The sequence below is a fragment of the Gorilla gorilla genome, chromosome 18 (genome assembly GCF_029281585.2).
Source record: "Gorilla gorilla gorilla isolate KB3781 chromosome 18, NHGRI_mGorGor1-v2.1_pri, whole genome shotgun sequence".
NCBI lineage: Eukaryota > Metazoa > Chordata > Mammalia > Primates > Hominidae > Gorilla > Gorilla gorilla.
In genome coordinates this window covers 85,802,291-85,821,376 of record NC_073242.2, presented here as the reverse complement: position 1 = coordinate 85,821,376, position 19,086 = coordinate 85,802,291, and the positions used below count along the sequence as shown (strand labels likewise).

Below are 19,086 nucleotides of genomic sequence, written 5' to 3'. Positions count from 1 at the left end.
CCGCGCCCGGCCTGTTTTTGTTTTTGTTAAGGCCAATTGCAGTAACTTTATTTTAATGGGTTTTCAGACTCACTTTCTGTGGGGCTCTTTAGGTGAGGCTGTGTCACTAGTCAACCGTCTTCACTGTGGAGTCCTAATCACTATGATTTTGTTTTATAGATCATGAGGATTCATTCAAATTGTCTTTGCTTCCATTCCTTCATAGTATGTTACATGGTGCGAAAGTACATCTTTCTTTCTCTAGTACATTGTATTCAAACAGGTTGCTGCTGCTTCTCCATTGTCATTCATCTTTTCATCATCCTCTTATTCCTCTTAGCACAGTTAGCACATGACATATTATCTTCTATGCCTAGGGATGGAAAAACGCAGGCAGGTAACATGAAGAGAGAAATCATCCTCCTGTGAGTGGTAGGCACCCAGGCCTGACCTGCATGAAACTGCAGGTGTACCCAACCCTCTGTGTCTACCGAGATAAGTCTGCCATGGACCATATGACACCCAACACCAGAGGCTTACCTCAAAAAGGCCTCAACAGAAGCAGGAATAGAACATGAATTCACAGCCTTAGGCTGAACAGCTCTCACAGCAATTCTTGCCCATGATGCCAATGTGGCTTCCTGAGATGAAGTTATCACTTCAAATGTATTAGTCTCTTCTGCTTTCTCATTCATCTCATGACTTTTCTGAAGCCTTGCTCTCTTTGTCAATGCCTTGTATTTCCTCAACCATGGCTGTAATCTGGTCTCCTGTGACATTTCAGGAATATGTTGCTGTTGTTCAGGGTAAGCGTGTCTATGGAGCCTCAGATAAACTTCTTTTTTTTTTTTTTTTTTTAGATGGAGTCTTGCTCTGTCACCCAGGCTGGAGTACAGTGGCGTGATCTCGGCTCACTGCAGCCTCCACCTCCCAGGTTCAAGTGATCCTCCTGCCTCAGCCTCCCATGTAGCTGGGACTACAGGTGCGTACCACCATGCCTGGCTAGTTTTTTTGTTGGTTTGTTTGTTTTTGTATTTTTAGTAGAGACAGGGTTTCACCACATTGGCCAGGCTGGTCTCGAACTCCTGACCTCAGCCTCAGCCTCCCAAAGTGCTGGGATTACAGGCACTAGCCACCACGCCTGGCCCTCAGATAAACTTCTATTTTCTTGCCATTAGGACTCAAAACTCGTTGTTGACACCAGTTCCACAAAGTCTCCCGACACAACTTATTAATGGGAGGCAAAATGGTCGGCAAGGGAAAGACTGGTATTTTGCATCTAGCTTTTGTGGAGCTGTGAATTGTTTGTTTGAGGTAGATGAACTTTATTGTGTTTCTTAGGCTTCTCCGGTTTGACATGAGAAGTTGAAGAAACACTTATTCTATATTTGGATCATCTTTAACTGGCACCAATGTCAAAATCACACTTTCCTCATCATCTATTTCCCCCTCAAAGAAATTATTCTTGCTGCTATCAAAATTTGAGTCTGACATTTTCAGCAACACCCCTGTCTTGTCCATTCAGTGACAAGTTTTTTAAAAAATTAAGCCAGGCATGGTGACCCACGCCTGTAATCCCAGCACTTTGGGAAGCCCAGACGGGTGGATCGCTTGAGTCGAGGAGTTTGAGACCAGCCTGGGAAACATGGTGAGACCCCCGTCTCTACCAAATAATCTGTTTTTGTTTTTTGAGACAGGATCTTGCTCTGTCACCCAGGATGGAGTGTAGTGGCATGATCACAGCTCCCTGTACCCTCGACCTTCCAGGCTAAAGTGATCCACCCACCTCAGCCTCCTGAATAGCTGGGGCTACAGGTGCACACCACCATGCCTGGCTAATTTATTTGTTTCTTTTTATTTTTGTAGAGACATTTCGCCATGTTGCCCAGGCTGGTCTCAAACTCCTGGGCTCAAGCGATCTTCCCTCCTTCACCTCCCAAAATGTTGTAACTACAGGCATGAGCCACTGTGCCCAGGCGAGTGAATGTTTTTCTCCTGCTCCCCTGGCCCAGCTAAATCACATTCTTCTCCCAAAGCGTCCATACCTCTGTCTTAACCTGTCTCACGCCCAGCCTATCCCAGAGTCAGCGTGGAATGGGTGCTTCTCCTGGCGGTAGAAATCTTTAGCCCCCATGTGGCTCTCTGTCCCAGCCCAGCGGCTGCATCTTGCAGTGGTAAATAATTGCTCCCTGAATTCAACAGAGACTTGAATAAGATCTCCAACAAAGGAATTGGCTCTTATTTATATATTATCTTACCTCTCTGTGGGCAGTACAATGGTTTACATACCATAAGTGCTCATTGAATGAAGTAGAGAACATTTATGGATCGCCTACTGATTGTCAGACACCACACCTGGCCCATACTTACTGAGGACTTGATATGTTCCAGGGACAGTGCTAGCCACATTCAACCTCACCACAACTCTATGGCATAGGTCTTATTATTGTCCCCACATTGCAGTTAAGAAATGTAAGGCACAGAGAGGCCACATAATTTGACTAACTAATGGAGCTGTGGGTGTAGCCAGGCAGCCTGGCTCCAGAGCTGACGCACTTAACTGCTTTACCAGGCTGTTTCATGATGGTGTGCTTGACGCTGAAGCCTCTGGAAATTAAACAAGGCATTCCAATAAGAGCCACATCAAAAAAAAATTGAATGACTGTACATTAATCTCTCCAACAGACATCCACAATAATCATGTCCCACCCAGCCCCAAGGAAGATGGGGCTCAGGACTGGGGGTGAGGGATGGAACAGGATGCCACTTCACACATGACTTGGAAAAGAAGCCGTAAGTTGAATGATCATGTTTGTCAGACCTGGCAAAAACATTTTGTACCTATCCCTTGAGAGTTTTGGCAGCTGCAATTTCCCAAAACAGAGTTATGAAACCAGCAATGGCTGGGTGAATGAAATGCACCAGCAATGGCTGGGTGCATTTGTGACTTTGGCACCAGGGCTTCTGGATCAAATCTCAGACAAACAGGGCAGTGCCCACATCACACTCCTGCCCATGCCTTATGAGGTCTCTGTCAGATTCTCTCCCCAGAGAATGGCACCTCAGACACCAACCCAACCTCAGTGAAGTGGTGTTTCCCTAGCATGAGCCCCCGAGGAAGCTTAAATCTACCCTCTGAGCTTGGTTTGGTCTCCGTGAAGACATTTGCCACGCTACATGTTGAGGATTGCCAGCCTCTCCCTCCACAGCCAGCTGGAAGCTGGGCACCTCCAGGTTCCCTCGGCCACCAGGACAGGCAGCCACATGTTGGAGAGTTGCTCCAAGTACCAACTGGGATGGAAAATATCTCCTGGTCCTGAGACCAGAGAGGAACTGGCAGAGGCCATTTTATTTCACCAAATAATTCCGTGTGACTGCTTCAGTGGGTTGCAAACCTAGGTACTTATTAAAAATTAAAAGGTAGGTTCCCTGGGCCCACTTAGCCCTAAACAAATTGGAAAGGGGGCTGCAGGGGTGGGGGAAGTGGAATACCGGCTCGAGCACTTTTCTAGCCTCTCCAAGTGATTCAGCTGTGCAGCCAGTGAGGCCATCCTTCAGATGAATGAGGTCCGTGGCCTCTGCCCTCCCCTCTCCAAACGGAACATGGGCTTCTCCCCTCACACAATCACACATTGGTCTTCTGTTCCCCCAGTGCCAGACTCTTCCCCACTTCCAGACCTTTGCTGGAGCTGTGCCCTCTGCAGGAATGCAGCTCTCAGATCCCAGTGGAAAGAGTTCTTCATTTGGGCTCACCCGAAGTGCATTCAGTCACAGCACTTTCTCCTTTATAAGATTCCTTATTCTATAATTCTCTCTCCCCCCAGCAGTCCATAAGCTCCCTGTTCCCCTCACCACTGAGGACCCCATGCCTGTGTATGCAGTAGGTGCACCATAGGTGGCTGGTGAGTATAGGCTGTGTCACAGCTACACAAAAAGGGCAGCTACTACCAGTTAACTGTTGCTAGAGGGTGGTAGAATAAACTCCCTAGTTTGCCAGAGTTCACAAAGGAGAGCCAAGGCCAGGCAGGATTGCAGGCACCTTGCACCCAGACCCCCACTGCCATGGTCCCGTCCCTGAAATGTCCCACAATCTGGGTTTCCTACAATCCAACTGGAACCAAGTGCCATATACCCAGTGACAAATGAGGTGCCCAGAGCCAGAATAGTCTAGATGAATTTATTGCCATTCACATATTTCATAGAAAAAAAGATGTTGCAAACGGGTCAGGGTTGCACAAAAAAAAAAAAAAAATCCAGGTTTATACAGGTTGCTCTATTTACATCTGAGAGCACGGCTGTCCTGGCATCAGGCACAGCAGCTGCACTTGTCTGACGTCCCTTTGCAGATGCAGCCCTGGGCACACTTGGCACAGCCCACAGGGCAGCAGGAGCAGCAGCCTGGGGAAGAAGGGGAGAGTGAGAGGTCAGAGCAGACTCAATCAGGCACCTCCCTGCCCCAACAGAGGCCTGGCTCGAGCCCTGCCTCCAGTCCCAGAGGACCATCATTTCAGGATGGCATGGCTTTGTCAGAAGAGAACTGGTGGATCTTTGGGATGAGGGTTTTATATGAAAAAGCTGCCCAGCCCCACCTGAGTCTGGGACAGGACAGAAGACTGGACAGGTAGTGATTGGGGGTACAGGAACAAAAGGAGGCCAGTTCCCCAAAACCTACCCTTAAATGAGGAAAGTCTTCACAGCCGGACAGGGGGCAAACCCCTGACACAGCAGTTCTGGGGAAGGCTAGGGAAGCTCTGGGCTGCCCCTGCAGGAAAGGACTGGATCATTAGGTTTGAAATCACCCGGGGTCTTCCAGATCCTGGGCCTTAAGTGCTTCAGGACCCAGAAGGGTGAAGAAGGCTGCATCAGGAGGCAGGAGACCTAGGTTCACATTCCAGCTTTGTTCCCAACACTATCTGGTAACCTCTCTGGGCCTGTTTCTAGTTTGGTAATAAGAGGCTGGGACTCACCCATTTTTAAGGCAATTTGAGGTCTGATTCTGAATCAGGTGTTGAAGGAGGGGTTTGGGGAAGCTGGTCATTGGCCTGCCCCTGCCTGCAGAGCTCTGGGTTCCCTGCTCTAACTTGGCCCATCCCCCAGATTCGCAGGGAAGGCCCCGCACTCACTCTTCTTGCAGGAGGTGCATTTGCACTCTTTGCATTTGCAGGAGCCGGCACAGGCACAGGAGCCATCTGCAAGGAAGAGAAAAAGGCAGTGAGCGTGGAGTGAGATGCAGAAGGTACAGCGGCTGGTCAATAACGCTTCAGTGCCCCCTCATCTGTGCTGCTGGACCAGCCCTCAGAGCTCCTTTCCCACTCAGGGGAGAGGAAGAGAAGCCCCATCTCCTCTCCCTTCATTTTGGGAAGGGCAAGTGTCCTCTTGCTTTTACCCCACAAGCAAGGTCCCAGGCTCCAGACACAGCCCAGGAAGGCTAAGACAGGAGGCCAGAACCTTCTGTCCTGAACTCCGAAGAGGCAATGGCCCCCCCACTTACCATCCACCCTGACTGCTCAGAGCCTGGTCAGAGCATTGGGGCTCAGCCAGCAGCCCCCTGACCAACTGGGTGACATGGAGCAGGACAGCCTTGGGCCTCAGTACCCTCAACTCTAACTTAGAGGCACAGGGAGGCGAGAAGTGGTCTCAGGGACGTGATCGGGAAGAAAGCACCTAACGAAATAAAGGAGCCCCTTCAGCTCAGAACTTTAAATGCGACTTCTTCAAACCCAGGAAGAGTCTGTACTGTGGCTGGGAAACGGGCATCCCAAGGCGCTGAGCTAGGTGTCCCTTACCAGGCGAGCAGGAGCAGTTGGGGTCCATTTCGAGGCAAGAAGAAGCAGGAGTTCCCGTTCAAGAGGAAAACACGCAGCGGGACAGATGAAAAGCGTGATGGAGCCCAGAAGCCGGCGGCTCTCTTTATAGTCCGGGAAGAGGGCCGGGCGCAGAGGCCCCGCCTCGTCCTTGCACCCGCCCCAGCTGAGTCTGCACCGCCCGCGATCCTGGGCCGGGTGCAGCAACCCGTGAGCCCAGCACCGGGTGCACCGCGGGGCCAGCCCCTTTGGCCCCACCTCGTTGTGAACCTGGCAGTACGTGGCGTCCCTGGCGTCCTGCCTGCCCTTCCCAATTTCCCTGACATTGCCTGCCTCTCCCTCTCCTAGGCGTGCCGGGAAACTCGGAATCCCGGCGGTCTACACACCCCCAGCCCCCGCTCCACTGTGTGTAGCTTTGCATTTCCCAGAGTCCCTGGATCACGTCCCTGGATCGGCGGGAGCGGTGAGCATAGCGAGGCAGCAGTGTGCAAATGACAGGCAGAGGATGTGACACTCGGATTTCCTGCATTGCCGGTCCCTGTCCCCGTCCCCACCTCGGTCTGTTGGCCACGTTTCTCTCATGTCCAGGGACAGAACAGACACAGGGCTCTGCCCCCGTCCTTGCATTCTCCACTCTTGAGAGGCTGAATGGGCACATTTGCCCAGGTCCTCCTTTGCATAAAACTCTCCAGGTCTCCCCACAGCCTAGCCGGGCACCCCACCACAGGATGACAGTTTGGAAAATGTGGAATGCTCCCAGAAAAGGGATCATTTTAGGTGATATGCGGATTCCGGATTAAATTAAAATGCAAGAAACAGGGTTATTTTCCCTTCCATATTCCTATTACTCTACATAACATTAATCCGTGTTAGGCCCTTTTTAGTCACTTTGCATCTTTGAACCCTCACAGCAACCCTAAAAGGACATACTTCTATTTATGAATCCATATTCTAATCTGAACAACAACAATAAAAGGAGTTCAAGCCACCAGCCCAGGGTCAGAGGGCTGCGAAGTGACACTGCTGGGTCTGAATCCGGTCAGCGTCCCAAAGCAATGATGAAGCTTCCCTTTGGCCTAGGTATATTCATCTCTTTACTGCTTGAAATCTTTAAACAAAACCAAGCATCAAGGTCAGTCCTGGAAGCAAAACAGAGATGCAGAGGGGATATGAATAAGCATAATTTGATGGCAACCTTCTATGTCTGGAAGTTAAACTGATTCTTTTTTCAGTGGTGCTAATGAGTTTGCTTTTCATATAAAAATATCTAAGGAAATAGGAATCATTTGAAAGAAAAACGTTAAGTCACATATTGGTGCAGGTGGTAGCAGAACTGGCAGACATCCTTCCGTTTCTGTGATGGGGACAGGGACTATCTTGCTCATGGCTTTATATTTCTGGAGTGAATCCCTATTTTGTGGGCAGAGTGCAGGACACTGTCAGGACCACAGGTCAATGCTCATGTGGCTGATGAGAAAGACAGAGGACACACAGGGAGGGACTCCAGGCCTGGCTCTTTTGTCTGGAGTAAAAATGTCAACTATGCTATCGTCTGAGTCCATTTGGGCTGCTATCACCAGATGCCTTAGACTGGGTAACTTAAAACAGCAAAATATATTTCTCTCAGTTCTGGAAGCATGGAAGTCCAAGGTCAAGGCCCCAGCATATGTGGAGTCTTGTGAGGGCCCCGTTCCTCATGGATGTCTCTTTCTTGCTGGGTCCTCACATGGTGGAAAGAGTTAAACAAGCTCCCTCAGGCCTCTCTAATTAAGGCACTAATCCCATTCATGAGCACTAGGTCCTCTTATTTCAGTCACCTCCCAAATGCACCACCTCAATACCAACACACTGAAAATTAGATTTGCACACATGAATATTGGAGGCACACAAGCATTTGGACCATAGCAGCCATGAATAAAAATAACAAAATAATAGTTAATATTATAGATCATTTGCCATGTGCAAGGCACCATTCTAATTTCTTTATACCTATTAAATCATTTATTTCTACAAGTCAGAGCCCATTACAGTCATATGCTGCTTAGTGATGGGAATACATTCTGAGAAATGCATTGTTAGGTGATTTCATGTTGTGCAAACAGTGTAAAGAGTGCAATAACAAACCTAGATGTTATGGCCTACCACAGACCTAGGCTATGTGATATGGCCTATTGCTCCTAGGCTTCAAACCTGTACAGCATGCTACTGTACTGAATACTGAAGGCAATGATAACACAGTGGTATTTGTGTATCTAAACATAGCTAAACATAGAAAGGTAGAGTACAGTTACCTTATAACCTTATAGGACCACTATGCTATATGCAGTGCATCTATAACTAAAATGTCCTTATACAGCACATGATGTATTATTATATTCTGCCCCTTTTACAGTGCAGGAACTGAGCCACAGAGAGGTTGTGTCACCCAGGTATACATGATGACACATCCGGGATTGGCACTCACACAGGCTGACCATAGAATAATGCCCTCAACCACAAGCTTGTGTCACCCTGTCGTGTGACACATGAGGACACTAACTCTGGCACAGAGGCACAGTGGTAAGAGCACTGAGCTGGCAGTCAGAGCCTCTGAATAGCTGTGTGTCCTCTCTGGCTTCAGTTCATCAGCTATCAAGTCAGGGTCACAATTGGGCTAACTAACCATGGGCCCTTCCAGCTCTGGAATGTGAGGGGCCGGGCTTAGCATCCATTGACAGCATGATATTTCACTATGGCGAGGGCATGAGGACACCCACAGCATAGATTCATTCATGCCTTTACTTCTAAACTATGTGACCTTGGGAAGATTGCTTAACTCCTTTAGAAGACAGTACAACTCCTCTAGAAGACAGCACCATCTCACCAAACCCTTCACATTCACTGTGTCTCTGGTTTGTGTGAAGATCAAATGACTTGAAAGGTGGGAAAGGCTTGTTCTCTGTCTGAATGCTGGAGCAGTGTCTTATCCTGGAGAGCAGGTGCAGGAGGTCATCCACATGCCCTTGAGACAAGAACAGCAAGACTCCAAATCCATCTCCAACTTCCAGTCCACATAATACCTGCAGGCAGATGGGCCTTTTCCAAGGAGCTTGATGGGAGCTAACAGGATTGTCTGTCTAGAAAGTCCACATGGACAAATGATTATAATAGCACTGTTCAGTAAGCCCTAGGCCACTAGTACCAGGCCACTGTCCCATTTGATCCCTACATGGAAATATAATCTCCTGTATACAGATGAGGAAATGGAGGCTCAGAGAGGTTAAGTGACTTGTGCAGGCCACACAGCCAGTCAGGAGTGAAGTGGGCTGTGAACCCGGTTGTTTGACACCAAAGCCTGCACTTGGCCCAGGCCACCTTCTGAAATTCCCTCATCACAAAGAGCACCTGCAGCCCATCTAGGTCTTGACTCCTGGGCCACTTGTCTCATCTTCCCTGTGATTGAAACTCGAATAACAATTCCCTGAGCAGATAGCTGGAGGTACCAGCTGTTGGTAGCAATGATCAGTCCTCATCCTTCTCAATGAACACCACACACCTCCAAAGTACAGAATATGCCATCACCCCTGCAGAGGCGGAGTCAAGATACTTCACCTGGGAACCCCAGTTGCTATCTATAGTCAGCTTGCCAGGACGATGCTGGACACTTCGCTCCACCTGCCTATTCACTGCACTGGCCTGAAGTAACCAAGGGCTGGAATTTGAAGGAGACTGCAGTCTGACCTTGGGAGAAACTTCCAAAGATTCAGAGCCAAGTCAGAACAAGGAGCTCTCAGGGGTAGCGAGAGTTCCATGAATGACATGGTGCCATTCAGGACTGATAGTTCCTTTTGGACATGTCCAGGCCAGCACTGCTGAAGGTGTGTGATCCACGCACGAGGGTCAGTCTACAAACTGTTCCCAGTCTGAAATACGCAACCTAGAACATATATATGCAATGTTTGTAAATTTTTACTTTTCTGTTTTTTATATATTTATTTAAATATAGTCATATATTTTGTTTTTCATACATTGTTTTTTGTATGTATTTTTTTGTTTTCATATATTTATATTTATTAATAATTTGCCTGTTTAATATTAAAAAGTAGATTTTGTTTTTATATTTCATACTAATTCATTTTAGTTCATTTTCCCAAAGCTTAGGTCTGTTACAGATGCCCACGCCCATGCCGTTATATCTCTTACATGTATACTGTTTTTTTGTTTTTTTTTTTGAATTGGAGTTTTCCTCTTGTCACCCAGGCAGGAGTGCAGTGGTGCAATCTCGGCTCATTGCAACCACAACTTCCCGGATTCAAGTGATTCTCCTGCTTCAGCCTCCCAAATAGCTGGGATTACAGGCACCCGACGCCACTCATGGCTAATTTTTGTATTTTTAGTAGAGATGGGGGTTTCATCACGTTGGCCAGGCTGGTCTTGAACTTCTGTCCTTTTGTAATCTGCCCACCTCGGCCTGCCAAAGTACTGCAATTACAGGTGTGAGCCACCATGCCCGGCCTACATGTATAATGCTTTTACATTTTTTAGCAGAGACAGGTAATGTGATTTGTCTTAAGGCACTCAGTGTGTAAGGTGATAGGACATGGTACCAGCACCCATGTGTCTGGACTCTCAATGCAATTGCTTATCCCAGCTCTGTTGGGTACCAGATCACTTTTTTCCAAGGCACACAAAATAAAACTGAGCCAGAATAAAGTCAACTTTTATTATCATTAACATATTTTATTTTTAAAAACCCAAATGTACTAATGGGTCAGGGTTGTATGGAAAACAATTCCAGGTTTGTACACTTTCTACTTCTGGGAACAGAGCTTTCCCTACATCAGGAGCAGCAGCTGCACTTGTCAGTGTCCCTTTGCAAACACATCCCTGGGCACACTTGGCACAGCCCACGGGGCAGCAGGAGCAGCAGCCTGGGGAAGAAGGGGAGAGTGACAGGTCACAGCAGACTTGAACAGGCACCTCTCTGCCCCAACAGTGGGCCTGGCTCAAGCTCGCACCCAGACCCAGAGGAGCCTTAGTTCTGGATGGTGTGCTCTGTGAGACAATGGTGGATCTTTGGAGTGAGAGCCTTCCTATGAAAAACTTGCTCAGCCCCACCTGAGCCAGGACAGAGCAGAAGACTGGACAGGCAGTGACTGGGACTGTGGGGACAAAGGAAGGGCAATTCCCCAGGACCATACATTTCAGTGAGGAAAGCCCTCAAGAATCAGGTCTGTGGTTGGCCAGCTGGTACATTCTTGTGACCTCAGTTTCCCCATTGTTAAGAATGAAGGTTGGGTAGGAATCAACCATCCCTAATGTTCTTCCAGCTCTGATCCTGAATCCGTTTCAGGGGATGTGGGAAGCTAGTGATGAGCCTGCTCCTGCCTGCAGAATCTGAGATCCCTCCTCTGACTCAGCCCAGCACCCCCGCTCCCTGTGATTCCCAGGGAAGGCCCCGCACTCACTCGTCTTGCAGGAGGTGCATTTGCACTCTTTGCATTTGCAGGAGCTGGTGCAGGTGCAGGAGCCACCTGCAGGGAAGAGAAAAAGGCAGTGAGCAGTGAGTGTGATGCAGGGTCAGGAATAGGCCCTCAGCATCCTCCTGCTCAGTGCATGGGAAACCTGGTACCTTGTTCCACTCAGGCACACGGAAGCCCAGCTCCACCTTTTTTCCCCACAGGCTGGGATGGGCAGGCACCCTCCTAATTTTACTCCCCAAGGCCTTATATCAGGAATCCCTAAGAGGCAATGCTCCCTGCCTCCCATCCACCTCAGGCAGCTCTAATGCTGGACAGAGCACTGGGTCCCAGCCTGGGAACCCACTGGCTATCTGGGTGACCTGGCAGTTTTGAGCCTCAGTCTTCTCGCTTCAAAAATGGGAGGGCCACTTTGGGAGGCCGAGGCGGGCGGATCACGAGGTCAGGAGATCGAGACCATCCTGGCTAACACGGTGAAACCCTGTCTCTACTAAAAACACAAAAAATTAGCCGGGCGTGGTGGCGGGCGCCTGTAGTGCCAGCTACTCTTCAGGCTGAGACAGGAGAATGGCGTGAACCCGGGAGGCGGAGCTTGCAGTGAGCCAAGATCGGGCCACTGCACTCCAGCCTGGGCGACAGGGCAAGACTCCGTCTCAAAACAAAACAAAACAAAAAACAAACAAACAAACAAACAAACAAAAAAAGGGAGGCGCTGGGAAGATGGCAACATTCCAAGTGGTAATGAAGGCGCTTGACAGGGAAAAACACGAGAAGTGCAAAGTAAAGGAGGCCACTTTAGGAAGAGCTAACATGCACCTCCCTCCTGCCCCGGGTACATTCTATCCTCTGGAATGGAAATGGATATTCTAAAGCCCCGAAACCCGGTATCCTTTACTAGTGGAGCAGGAGCAACTGGGGTCCATTACGAAGCGAGGTGAAGCTAGAGTTCCTAAGGGAGAGGCGAAGAAGCAGTGGGGCAGGTGGGAGGCGTGGTGGATTCTAGGAACCGGAAGCTCAATTTATAGTTAGAAGAGGGGGCCGGGTGCAGAGTACCCCTCTCACCTACCCCCACGCGGAATCCGCGGCGCCTGCGGTCTTGGGTTGAGCTGTGCGCAGCAGGCGGGTCAGGCGCACCATCCCCTGAGTGCAGCCTGGTGGGCTCCCGGGGACCGCCCCTTTGGGGCCCGCTCGTGCGGGAGGGGCTATGCTGCCAGAGGTACGCGCCGCCCCTGCCACCCTGAGGGCCATTTCCCATTCCCAGGTGGTCGCGCTGTCCCCACCCCCTCCATTCCCCCCGCCCCGCACAGTCGTCCTCAGCTTCGCCTCTCCCGGGTCCGTGTGCATCCGGGTCCATCCTCTTGCTCACCTTCTTCATTGGCTAGAGCCGGGAGCAGAGCGAGTGAGCAGTGTGCAGATGAGCCATGGTGGAGGTGACTTTTGCTTCTCCCTCGCCCTCCCCCCTCATTACCTGTAACTCTTCCCACCTAAGACCCTCAAACTCTTTTCCCCTGTAGACAGATCGTGGCGACCACGGGTCGGCCTCCCTCTCTTCCCTCCATGCTCCTCCTCTGAGGTGATGGCGGGCACGTTTGTCAGTTTCCTCCTTTTCATATAGTTCTCCGGGACTTTCCAGGCCTGCCGGCCACCCCACTGCAGGATGGCAGTTTTGAAAATGAGGGATGCCCTCCAAAGAGGATGACTTTAGGTGACATGCAGACCCTGCGGTCAATCAAGGAGAGAAGTGGGTATTTCTGTTCAATGTTCTTATCATGTAACATTTAGAATGTGCCAGGCCTCTTTAAATCATTAATTCCTTGAACACTCCCAACAATCCTAAAGGGAAATTTTCACTCGCATCCTTGTGAAGAGACCACCAAACAGGCTTTGTGAGAGCAACAAGGCTGTTTATTTCACCTGGGTGCAGGCGGGCTGAGTCCGAAAAGAGAGTCAACGAAGGGAGATAGGGGTGGGGCCGTTTTATAAGATTTGGGTAGGTAAAGGAAAATTACGGTCAAAGGGGGGTTCTCTGGCAGGCAGGAGTGGGGGTCACAAGGTGCTTAGTAGGGGAGCTTTTGAGCCAGGATGAGCCAGGAGAAGGAATTTCACAAGATAATGTCATCAGTTAAGGCAGGAACAGGCCATTTTCATTTCTTTTGTGGTGGAATGTCATCAGTTAAGTCAAGGCAGCGCATTTTCACTTCTTTTGTGATTCTTCAATTACTTCAGGCCATCTGGGCGTATACGTGCAAGTCACAGGGGATGCCATGGCTTGGCTTGGGCTCAGAGGCCTGACAGAAATACTATTTATGACCCGTTTTACTAATCTGACTGTCAGGCCTCTGAACCCAAGCCAAGCCATCGCATCCCCTGTGACTTGCACATATACATCCAGATGGCCTGAAGTAACTGAAGACCCACAAAAGAAGTAAAAATAGCCTTAACTGATGACATTCCACCATTGTGATTTGTTTCTTCCCCACCCTAACTGATCAATGTACTTTGTAATCTCCCCCACCCTTAAGAAGATACTTTGTAATCTCCCCCACCATTAAGAAGTTTCTTTGTAATTCTCCCCACCCTTGAGAATGTACTTTGTGAGATCCATCCCTGCCCACAAAACATTGCTCTTCACCGCCTATCCCAAAACCTATAAGAACTAATGATAATCCACCACCCTTCGCTGACTCTGTTTTCGGACTCAGCCCACCTGCACCCAGGTGAAATAAACAGCCATGTTGCTCACACAAAGCCTGTTTGGTGGTCTCTTCACATGGACGCGCATGAAACTGACAACTATAACAAGAAGTTTAAGTAACTTGCTCAACATCACAGAGCTAAAAAGTTTACACTGATTTGAATCTAGCCAGCGTTTCAAGAGAAAGTGTCCAAGATCAAGCCTTCCTTTGGCCCAGGTTTGCCAGCACTTCTCTATTGCTGGTAATCTTTTTTTTTTTTTTTTTTTTTTGAGACGGAGTCTCCCTCTGTCGGCCAGGCTGGAGTGCAGTGGCGCGATCTCGGCTGGCTGCAATCTCTGTCTCCCGGGCTCAAGTAATTCTCCTGCATAAGGCTCCAGAGTAGCTGGGACTACAGGCGTGTGCCACCATGCCAAGTAATTTTTGTATTTTTAGTAGAGACCGGGTTTCACCAAGTTGGCCAGGCTGGTCTCCAACTCCCGACCTCAGGTAATCTGGTCGCCGTGGCCTCCCAAAGTGCCGGGAATACAGGCGTAAGCCACCGTGCCCAGCTTTTTCTGACTATCTTCTATGTGTGGAATAAGACTGATTTTCATTTTCACTGGTGGAAAAGAGTTGGCTTTAAATAAAAAAATATATTTAAGAAAATATCGATCACTTCAATGTTATATGTTAAGTAAAATACAGTGACTGTGAGTGTAGAAATGACATTCTTTTTCATCTGACATGAAGCATGGAATCTTGCTTATAGCTTTATATCCCTAGTGTTGATGACTATTATATGGGAAGAGCAAATGTCCCTTTTGACCACAGGACACATGTTCATGTAGTAGATGAGAATAGCAGGATACACAAGTGAGCATATCTGGCCTAGCTGTTTTGTCTGTGAGTAAATAAATATCCCCCATGCTATATGTAATGAGAGAAAAAAAAGCAACAGTTAATGTTATAGATGACTCACTGCTTGCCAGGCACCATTCTAAGTTCCTTACATGAATTAAATCATTTAATTTTACAAGCAGATATTATTATACTCCAGTTGATGAGACTGAGACACAGAGAGTTGCGTCACACACATCGTGGCAGAATTGGGATTTGCACTCATACAGGCTGACTGCAGCATCATGTCCTTACCCCATGCTCTATGCCACCAAGTCAACACAAACATGATGATGCTGAATGTCCTCATATTCCACCGCTGGGATGCAGCGGTGGAAGCACGTTGAGTTGGCAGTGAGACCCCTGTGCATAGCCATGACCTCCCTGGGCTTCCGTTCCTATCTCTCAAGCCAAGAGCAAAATTTGTTCATCTCAGAGAGTATTAATCATTTCAATGTGAAATGATACATAAAATGTGCATGTGGCAGCAGAAATGGCAGTCATTCTATATGTGACATGAGGCACAGCATCGTGCTCATAGCTTTATAACCCTGTGTTGATGACATTTTTGTGGTTACAGTGACTGACTCTCTGGTCCACAGGACCCGTGTTTGAGTGGTAGATGACAGTTACAGTATACACAGCTAGGTACTCCAGGCCTGGCTGCTTTGTCTGTGAATAAACAAATATCCCCTATGCTATGTGTAATGATTGTTTTAAAGAAGCAATAGCCAATATTATAGACTACTCACCACTTGCCAGGCATCATTCCTCATTCTCTCTCTCTCTGTCTTTTTTTTTCTTGAGATAGAGTCTTGTTCTGTTGCCCAACCTGGAGTACAGTGGCACGATCTTGCTGACTGTAACTTCTACCTCCTGAGCTCAAGTAATCCTCCCTTCCCAGCCTCCAGAGCAGCTAGGACCACAGGTGCATGGCATCACATAGTCTAATTTTTGTAATTTTTGTAGAGATGGGGCTTCTCCGTGTTGCCCAGGCTAGTCTCAAACTCCTAGGCTCAAACAACCTTCCCACCTCTGCCTCCCAAAGTGCAGGTATTACAGGCATGAGCCGCTGTGCCTGGCCCACTCTCTCATTTAATCCCTGCATTGAGATATAATCTCCTTTCTACAAATGAGGCACTAGATGCTCAGAGAGTGTGGGTGACTTGCCCAAACCACACAGCCAGTAAGTGCTGGAGTGGGCTGTGAACTAGGACTGCCTGACAACTAAAACTACGCCCTAGGTGCTGGCTGCCTTCAGAAATCGCTTCACAGGGAAGCAGCAGGTAAGCGTGGCCCTGACTTCTACACAAGGAGATTCATCTTCCTCTTTGACTGAACATCAAATAGCATTCTCTCCACAAGTGGAGGCACTAACTTGTCATTAACAAGACATCCAGGGACTCTTTCCTTCCTAAGGAACATCACCACACTCAGCCTGCTGCATAATCTGCCATAGCTGTGTTCTGAGAACTTGTGTAAATAAAGTATTAGTAATTATGGAAATGATGAAATCACAAGCAAAATTACAAAATAATTTCATCTGCAACCCACGATCACATTGCCTCTTGCCAGGAGCATGCTGGTTTGAAGTAGTCAAGGGCTGGAGCTTGAAAGAGGAACAAATGAAGCCTGACCTTGGGAGGAACTTCCAAAGATTCAGAGCCAGCTCCCAATAGGGAGCTCTCAGGGTTCAGCGAGTGTCCTGAGTGTGCTGTGTGTGTGTGACGCTGGCTAGGCCAAGCCTGATGGTTCCTCATGAGAATGTCCTGGCCTGTGCTGCTGAAGGTGTGTGGTCCACAGTGGGGCCAGTCTGCTGTTTCCAGTCTCCAATGCAAATCACCCATGAACTTAAGTGCAGAGTTTGTAAATCTTCCATTTTTCTGTTATTTCTGTATGTATTTATTGATTTTTTTGTGTAAAATGTAAAACATGGGTTCTATATTTTGTGTTTCATTATCTTCATAATTAATATTACTTTATTTACAAAGGTTTAGGTCTGGGATGGATAGAAAATGAAAACTGTCCCTTCACTGTGGAGTTTGAGAAGCCCCGTGGAGGATTCAAGTAAATTAGGCATTGGAATCCACCTCCTGTGGTCACTTTCAAGCCTAAAATCTGCTGAGGAACTGAACTTGGGCAGGGAAACCTGAGAATAAACATAAGGAATGGAGAAGTCTCTGTACCACATTTAATATGAGTGGAGCTGATCGCATACGTCCCCATCCCCATATGATCCAGCACAGTGCAGGTGCCTTTTACAGAAGATGGAGGTCAGTGATGTAACGGGGCTCGCCTGAAGGCGCTCAGACTGTTCAGCACTCACATTTCCATCCAGAGCCCAGTCTCTAAACTCCCAGTTCAATCTCCCACCCCAGACCCTTATTCACAACAGGAACCAGAATGGGAATCAAGTCTAAGTGTTTAATTATTATTCACATATTTCACAGAAAAAAAGGAATGTAGCAACTGGGTCGGAGTTGTGGAAAAAAAAATCCTGGATTTTACGTGTCATTCTGTTTTCATCTGACAGCAGGGCTGTCCCGACATCAGGCACAGCAGCTGCACTTCTCTGACGCCCCTTTGCAGATGCAGCCCTGGGCACACTTGGCACAGCCCAGAGGGCAACAGGAGCAGCAGCCTGGGGAGAAAGGGAGAGAGAAGTCACAGCAGACTTGACCAGGGAGCTCCCTCTCCCAACAGCAGGCCTGGCTTGAGCTCAGACTCCAGCCCCAGAGGATAGTTCAGGATGGCACGGCTTTTTCAGGAGGCAACTGGTGGATATTGGGGTGAGTCTTCCTATGAGAGACTGCCCAGCCCCACAGGAGCCCTGGACAGAGCAGAAGACTGGAAAGGCAGTGACAGCCTAGGGGGACAAAGGAAGCAGGCACTCAGGGCCAGCCTTGGGTTCCCTCCCAACTTTAGCCACAGCCCCAGATTCCTGGAGACGGCCCCGCACTCACTCTTCTTGCAGGAGGTGCATTTGCACTTTTTGCACTTGCAGGAGCCGGCGCAGGCACAGGAGCCACCTGCAAGGAATAGAAAAAGCCAGTGTGTTGTGAGTGAGATGCAGAAGGTACAGCAGTGGGTCAATGAGTGTCCAGTCCCCCTTCTCTGTTCAGGGCCAGCCCTCAGAGATCCTTTCCCACTCAGCAGAAGAAGAGAAGACCCATCTCCTCTCCATTCATGCTGGGAAAACCAAGCACGCTCCGTTTGTATTCGAAAGGTAAGTCCGAGGCTCCAGGCACATCCCGGGAAGACTGCGACTTCGACTTTCTGTCCTGAACCCTGAAGAGGCAATGTCCCCACCTATCCAATGCCTCCCATCCAATCCGGCTGCTCAGAGCCTGGTTAGAGAATTGGGGCTCAGCCAGCAGCCTCGTGACCAACGGGGTGATGTGGAGCAGGACAGCCTTGAGCCTTAGGACCCTCAACTGTGACATAGAGGCACAGGGAAGAGGGACATGCTCTCAGGAGCTTGGCCTAGAGGAAAGCAGTGGACGAAGTAAAGAAGTCCTCTTCAGCTCAGATCGCAAAATATGACCTCCTCAAACCCAGGGACACTCTCTATGGTGTCTGGCAATTTGGCATCCTAAGGCGCAGAACCCGGGCGTTCCTTACCAGCCTCGCAGGAGCAGTTGGGGTCCATTGCAAGCCGAGGTGAGACTGGAGTTCCCAAGCGAGAAGAGAAGAGGCAGTGGAACACGTGGAGGGCGTGGTGGAGCGCAACAGTTGGCAGCTCCTTTTCTAGTCAGGGGAGGGAGCCGGGTGCAGAGACCCTGCCCCGCCCTTGCACCCGACCCACTGAGTCCCAGCCGCCCGCGGTCCTGGGCTGGGCTGTGCGCAGCAGACGGGTCGGGCGCAAAGTACCCTGAGAGCAGGTCGGTGCACACCGCGGGGACGGCCCTTTCGCAGCGGCTCCCGCGGGAGGCGCTGTGCACCCGGGTGAGCTGCTTGTTTCACCCTGCCGGGCCTGCCCAGTTCCCTGAGATTACCTGCTACTCCCGCCCTTTGGCGTTCCGCGTGCTCCGAGATCCTGACCTGCGCCCCACACCCCGGGGCCTGCCCACCCCCTGTCAACAGCTAAGGCTTTCCTGGAGTCCCAGTGCAACCCCAGTCTCTTGTTCAATTGTCTGGATTGGTGGGAGCAGAGAGCACAGCGAGGGAGTAGTGTGCAAGGGACATGCCGAGGATGCGACCTTCAGATCTCTGGCATTGCCTGTTCCTGTCCCCGTCCCCACCTCAGTTCTTCGGCCACGTTTCTCCTGTGCA

At 49.3% G+C, this 19,086-nt stretch overlaps 3 protein-coding genes and 1 pseudogene across 3 annotated transcripts; all 4 read right to left on the bottom strand.

Moving 5' to 3' along the window:
* Nucleotides 1–254: 254 nt before the first annotated feature.
* LOC101134559 (developmental pluripotency-associated protein 2-like) lies at nt 255–3,530 on the bottom strand (annotated as a pseudogene).
* Nucleotides 3,531–4,142: 612 nt separating this feature from the next.
* LOC101126623 (metallothionein-1X) lies at nt 4,143–5,913 on the bottom strand. Its single transcript, XM_004057680.5, has 3 exons — nt 5,766–5,913; nt 5,103–5,168; nt 4,143–4,377 (listed from the first exon to the last, which is right to left on the bottom strand). Exons 1-3 carry the CDS (start codon nt 5,791–5,793, stop codon nt 4,286–4,288), a joined length of 186 nt encoding a protein of 61 aa, XP_004057728.2. The 5' UTR covers nt 5,794–5,913; the 3' UTR covers nt 4,143–4,285.
* Nucleotides 5,914–10,471: 4,558 nt separating this feature from the next.
* LOC129527364 (uncharacterized) lies at nt 10,472–12,586 on the bottom strand. The gene is made up of 4 exons (XM_063699809.1): nt 12,463–12,586; nt 12,309–12,368; nt 11,231–11,296; nt 10,472–10,693 (listed from the first exon to the last, which is right to left on the bottom strand). The coding sequence occupies exons 1-4, from the start codon at nt 12,584–12,586 to the stop codon at nt 10,509–10,511; spliced, it is 435 nt and encodes a 144-aa protein (XP_063555879.1). The 3' UTR covers nt 10,472–10,508.
* A 4,638-nt stretch (nt 12,587–17,224) lies between these two features.
* LOC101127721 (metallothionein-1H) lies at nt 17,225–18,575 on the bottom strand. The gene is made up of 3 exons (XM_019012215.4): nt 18,436–18,575; nt 17,778–17,843; nt 17,225–17,455 (listed from the first exon to the last, which is right to left on the bottom strand). Exons 1-3 carry the CDS (start codon nt 18,461–18,463, stop codon nt 17,364–17,366), a joined length of 186 nt encoding a protein of 61 aa, XP_018867760.1. The 5' UTR covers nt 18,464–18,575; the 3' UTR covers nt 17,225–17,363.
* Between the last annotated feature and the right edge of the window lie 511 nt (nt 18,576–19,086).